Consider the following 1,397-nt stretch of genomic DNA (forward strand, 5'->3'; position numbering starts at 1 on the left):
GGAACAAAGGGGAGGGAACAAAGGGGGGAGGGAACAAAGGGGAGGAGGGATGATTCGGGTACATTGATCCTTCATTCAGTGGGGGCGCCGGTGGTGTTTGCTCTTCTCTCAGCTCCCCAGCAACCTGGAAATTCTGTGGAATAAGAAGATGAGGAAGACGGCCGGGTATTGTGTGACGGGACAGACGAAGCTCCCCACCGTGCAGCGCTACGCCCGGATAGAACTGTCCGAGAAGGTCTGTGACTCTGCAGGTATGTGGACCGATCACACGATGTTACCCCAGTGAGGGGGTAACATCCACCCGGAGTGTCACCAGTATTCAGGCCGGAGAGGTGGCTGGGTGAGCCTAATGCCCATGAGGGTGACGCTCAGTGGGGTGGAGGAGCCGACCTTGGATCTGGGTACTCTGGTGACCCCACAATCTGATGAAAGCTGATCATTAGTCTGAGGTGGATGTCTCGTGGTATTACGGAACGTCTTGTGTGTGTGTGGAGGTCACGGCCGGGTGTGTGTGTGTGTGTGTGTGGAGGTCACGGCCGGGTGTGTGTGTGTGGAGGTCACGGCCGGGTGTGTGTGTGTGGAGGTCACGGCCGGGTGTGTGTGTGTGGAGGTCACGGCCGGGTGTGTGTGTGTGGAGGTCACGGCCGGGTGTGTGTGTGTGGAGGTCACGGCCGGGTGTGTGTGTGTGGAGGTCACGGCCGGGTGTGTGTGTGTGGAGGTCACGGCCGGGTGTGTGTGTGTGGAGGTCACGGCCGGGTGTGTGTGTGTGGAGGTCACGGCCGGGTGTGTGTGTGTGGAGGTCACGGCCGGGTGTGTGAGAACAGTTTGTAATATCTGTAATATTGATCCTTAGATCGCCTCCGAGACACGCTAATTCATGAGATCTGTCATGCTGCCACGTGGCTCATTAACGGCGTCAGAGACGGACACGGTCAGTACTGGAGGTTCTATGCCAGGAAAGCCACCGTCGTCCACCCCGAATTACCGATGGTCACCCGATGTCACACCTACGAGATCAACTACAAGTTCACCTACGAATGTTCCCGCTGTAAGAACACGTGAGTAGGAACCTGCTATGTGCATTGTGTGTGTGTGGGGGGGGTCTCCTGAAAACCCAAATGATAGGGGGGTGTCGGGGCGCAGAGGGGGCGTCTTGAAGTTACGTGGATGAGTATGTACCATGTGATGTCTCTGAGAGCTTCCATGTCAGCTGACATACAAATAAACCTTAATGTGGGCGGGACTCTTCACCTCAACCAAACCTGATGATTGTGCAGACACGGCGCCGACATTGTCCTCCCATCCACAGCCAGCAAGTCAGGGGGAGTGACCTCTGTGTACCTGACCTTTTAAGGAGCAGGGTAATTGGGGGGGGGGGGACCCGGGGGCTGGGGGGC

General features: G+C 57.3%; 1 protein-coding gene across 1 annotated transcript in view; it reads left to right on the top strand.

Moving 5' to 3' along the window:
* ACRC (acidic repeat containing) overlaps nucleotides 1-1,397 on the top strand; it is a 16,097-nt gene that overhangs the window by 13,847 nt on the left and 853 nt on the right. The window contains exons 11-12 of the mRNA XM_018574425.1: nucleotides 113-251; nucleotides 854-1,058. Coding sequence (XP_018429927.1) covers nucleotides 113-251; nucleotides 854-1,058 — 344 coding nt within the window. The remainder of the gene's footprint in view (nucleotides 1-112; nucleotides 252-853; nucleotides 1,059-1,397) is intronic.

This window comes from Nanorana parkeri, unplaced genomic scaffold (genome assembly GCF_000935625.1).
Source record: "Nanorana parkeri isolate BGI_ZX_2015 unplaced genomic scaffold, ASM93562v1 scaffold2963, whole genome shotgun sequence".
NCBI classification, from domain to species: Eukaryota; Metazoa; Chordata; class Amphibia; order Anura; family Dicroglossidae; genus Nanorana; species Nanorana parkeri.